The sequence below is a fragment of the Myotis davidii genome, unplaced genomic scaffold (genome assembly GCF_000327345.1).
Source record: "Myotis davidii unplaced genomic scaffold, ASM32734v1 scaffold64, whole genome shotgun sequence".
Taxonomy (NCBI): Eukaryota; Metazoa; Chordata; class Mammalia; order Chiroptera; family Vespertilionidae; genus Myotis; species Myotis davidii.
Genome location: NW_006296226.1, coordinates 4,947,002 through 4,951,386, shown reverse-complemented (window position 1 = coordinate 4,951,386; position 4,385 = coordinate 4,947,002). Strand labels below are relative to the sequence as shown.

At 43.9% G+C, this 4,385-nt stretch overlaps 1 protein-coding gene across 1 annotated transcript in view; it reads left to right on the top strand.

The window, feature by feature from the left end:
• The first annotated feature begins 3,618 nt into the window (after positions 1-3,618).
• Positions 3,619-4,385, top strand: part of LOC102756149 (olfactory receptor 1G1) — a 957-nt gene continuing 190 nt past the window's right edge. The window contains exon 1 of the mRNA XM_006771237.1: positions 3,619-4,385. This exon is cut by the window's right edge and continues 190 nt beyond it. Coding sequence (XP_006771300.1) covers positions 3,619-4,385 — 767 coding nt within the window.

The following is a 4,385-nucleotide window of genomic DNA, read 5'->3' as shown; positions in this document are numbered from 1 at the left end:
TAAATAACAGATTTTCTTCTTTTTTCAATTATGTTTACTTTCAATATTATTTTGTATTGGTTTCAGGTATACAGCATAGTCATTAGACTGGAAATATCGAGAAGAACACTATGTAAAGTATATGATTAGCTAAATAGTATGATAGGTTTTCTTTCAATTTTTTCATTTTTTTACTTTAAATAATATTTTCCAATTATAGTTAACATACAATATTGTATTAGGTTAGGTGTACAACCCAGTGATTAGACATTATATAACATACTAAATGATCATCCCGATAAATCTCATAACCCATGTGATACCATACATAGGTTTTCTTTATGAGGACTAGAATCTGACTTGGAGAGCATAGACTCCATAGCAGGGTAGGGTAGGGGAGATGGAGCCCTCCCACTCCCATGCCCAGGAAGGGGGTACCAAGAGCAGTGCTCTCAGGATTCCCATGCCTGGTCACACTGGAACAAAGGTGCTCCTCACACTGCTAGGACTCAGGGATCCTGGGCCCAAAGGGGACAGCTGAAAGTTGGACATTTGCCGCATCTTGTCTCTAACTAGGAGGTCTGGGATTGGGTCCCCAGAGACACTGCTGTGAAAAGTCCACAGCTCTTCCTGGCTCCTATGCCTGAGCACTGGTTTCTCCAGCCCGGGTCTTCAGTCCTGTGCTGCTGTTACAGGGAAGAAAGAAAACTGCATCTTGTAGGGAAGTAGGAAAGAAAAACCAAAGAGAAGAGCACACCCAACACCTGGTGATGGTGATGGGATCTGAGGATGGTGTGAGGATGATCAGAATTTCCAGGTAAGACCTGCAGAGAGTAGATATGGGAGATACTGGTCTCTATACTGGTCTCGCTCTCTCTCTCTCTCACACACACACACACTCACACTCACACACACTCACACTCACACACACTCACACTCACACACACTCACACTCACACACACTCACACTCACACACACTCACACTCACACACACTCACACTCACACACACTCACACACACACATCTCCTACCTGATTTCTCCCTCCTTTCCTGCCCCTTCCTCTCTCTCAGTCAGGCATAACCTGGCTCTCTGAACCACCATGAAGAGGGTCTTGATTTAATATTCATGAACTCCCTAAAATTCCAGCCTGAAGTCAATGCTGATCAGTCATCCCCAAGGACTTTCTCTGGCCACTGCGTTAGAACGGTACAGCAACAGTACTCGGGCCCCTGTGCTGTGCATGGACAACTCACTCTCGGCCCATTTGATCATGAGTGGCTTTCAGAGTCATTCTATGTCACCACCCAAGAGTAACAATCTCCACAAAAATCCATAGTTCAGCAAGCCCTGTTCCATGTTTTTAACTTGAGTCTCAGAATTATTTGAGGTAGATTTATTTAAGCTCATTTTACAATTGAGATTCTGAGAAGTTAAACGATTTGATCAAGATAACCCAGCTAGGACTCAAACCTGGGTCTGCACATTTCAAAGTGAATACTTTATCTTGGTCCCACCAGGTCAGAGCCTTTGCCACACAAGGGTCATGATGATGATATTGGTGACAATGGCACTTACAATTCTATATATGAAACTTAACAGTTTTCAAAGCCCAATCTCCCACAGATGGTGACCAAGAGTCCAGTTTACCCAGGGCTGAGGGATGTTCAGTTTTAAAAGCAAGAAAGTCCTAGGCCAGTGATTCTCAACCTTCTGGCCCTTTAAATACAGTTCCTCATGTTGTGACCCAACCATAAAATTATTTTCGTTGCTACTTCATAACTGTAATGTTGCTACTGTTATGAATCATAATGTAAGTATCTGATATGCAGGATGGTCTTAGGCGACCCCTGTGAAAGGGTGGTTTGACCGCCAAAGGGGTCGTGACCCACAGGTTGAGAACCGCTGTCCTAGGCAAACACAGAGGATTATTTGGTCACTCCAGAAAGTACCCTCCTTTTGTTAACACCATCAAGAAAAGACAATAATGGCAGAAAAAAACTAGTATCAGACCAGCATTGGATATAAACTAGTTCTAGTGCTGTACGATCCTCATCGATTTAATTCTCACAACGTTACAAGTTAGGTATTGTTCTTACACCCATCAAGCAGATGCAGAAACTGAGGCCAGAAACACTGAGCAAATTTGTTCAATGTTCCAGCACACAAGGGGGCTGGTGGACAAATGAGGGTTTGTCAGACCCAGAGGGAGTGTGTTTTATCACCGCATCAAAGAGCATGACATCAGTATAGACTGACACTGCCTGTGTATTCATCCTTCCACACCACCTAAATGCATAAGATAAAATCTCCCATTTTGATTTTCTATCAGAGTCTGAAATAAACCTTTAATTGATTTTGGCATTTTCATGCTTTCATCAGTCCTCTACTGTAGGTTTATGTCCACATCTCACCAATTAAGAAAATGAGGTACAGAGGAAGTAAATAATTTACCCAACATATAAGAAGCAATGAGGATTTAGAGCTGCTCTCTGACAATGTCCAGCGCATCAGGAAGCCCAGGTTCCATTCTATCTACCTAGCAATATTAATACCTGTTTTCACAATTTATTGAAAGCCTGCTCTATGCTAGTACTTTAAATATGTCACATCCTTGATTATCTACAAAGTAAGCACATAATTTACAGGCCAGGAAACTGAAGCTCAGGATAAGAGGATGTGTAAGTTGCTGAGGCTAACACAGCCCCATCTATTCTACAGGACACCAAAGCCAACACTCCAAAGAACTGATGATGATGACAGGAACTTTCATTTGCAAATGCCTTTGAGTTTATAAGGCAATTTTATCCACATTAACTCATTTCGTGGGTCTTCAAAAGAAAAAGAGGGAAGATACTCCAATCATACCCAGAATATCTGAGTCTCGGCTATGACTTATCTATGTAATTAGTTATTTCTTTTCTAATCTTCTACATGAGACAGAGAGACAGAAAGAGAGAGAGAGAGAGAGAGAGAGAGAGAGAGAGAGAGAGAGAGAGAGAAACAGAGACACAGAGACACAGAGAGACAGAGACACAGAGAAAGAAACCTGTGCTTAATAATTTTCTAGTAAATACATATCCCCAAGATATCTTTTTTTTTAATCTGCACCCAAGGATATTTTCCATCGGTTTTTTTTAAAGAGAGTAGAAAAATAGGGAAACACATCAATTGGTTGCCTTCTGCATGCGCCCTGACAGTAATCAAACCCAGGACCCTTAGGTCTGCAGGCCGATGCTCTATCCACTGAGCAAAACCAGCTAGGCCAGATATCTTATTTTTCAGATTTCACAAGCCTATTAAATTGATAGCTTGCCTATTAGAAAAGGGGCAGGTGGGGAAGACTAAAACTTAGGAAGTTTCTTCCCATCTAATCTCCAGTTGGACCTCATCCAGGTGGTCTACAGGACAACGTATTAGAGAGCTAAAATGTGAAGGTCACGCTCAAAAAGATCTCCCATTATCATTGTCCATAGACCTCACCTCTGTACATGTTTACATGCCTGCTGCCAAGAGACATCAGTGCATCTCTGGGACCTCTGAAAAGAATGCAGAAAACAGATGAAAGACTTTGAATGATATAACTTTTTGGAGTTTATGTATATTTAAGCAGGATTTTCCTCCAAATGTTTTACTTTAAATGGGGATTAGAAACCAAACCACTGTCTCTGACTTCCTGCTCCTGGGCTTCTCTGAACACCCAGAGCAGCAGCCCCTCCTGTTCGGGCTCTTCCTGGGCATGTACCTGGTCACCCTGGTGGGGAACCTGCTCATCATCCTGGCCATAGCTTCTGACCAGCACCTCCACACCCCCATGTACTTCTTCCTGGCCAACCTGTCCTTCATCGACACCTGCTTCTCCTGCTCCATTGTCCCCAAGGTGCTGATCAACATCCAGACCCAGCACCACACCATCTCCCACAGTGGGTGCCTCATACAGATGCATTTCTTCATGGCATTGGTCCTGCTGGACGACTTCCTGCTGGCTGTGATGGCATATGACCGCTATGTGGCCATCTGTCTTCCTCTACACTACACCACGATCATGTGTCCCCAACGCTGCCTCGGGCTGGTCGCTATATCCTGGCTCTGCTCCCACCTCCTGGCCTTCTCACTCACTCTCCTGATGTCTCAGTTCTCTTTCTGTGCCTCCCATTCCATCCCACACTTCTTCTGTGATCTTCTCCCACTCCTCAAACTGGCCTGTTCAGACACCCATATCTTTCAGGTCATGATGTTCACTGAAGCAGCCCTTTCGGGTGTGGTCCCTCTCACATGTGTCCTGGTCTCTTATGCCCACATCATCCACACTATCCTCAGGGTCCCCTCTGCTGGAGGGAAACACAGAGTCTTCTCTACCTGTGGCTCTCATCTGTCAGTGGTCACTCTCTTCTATGGGACACTCTT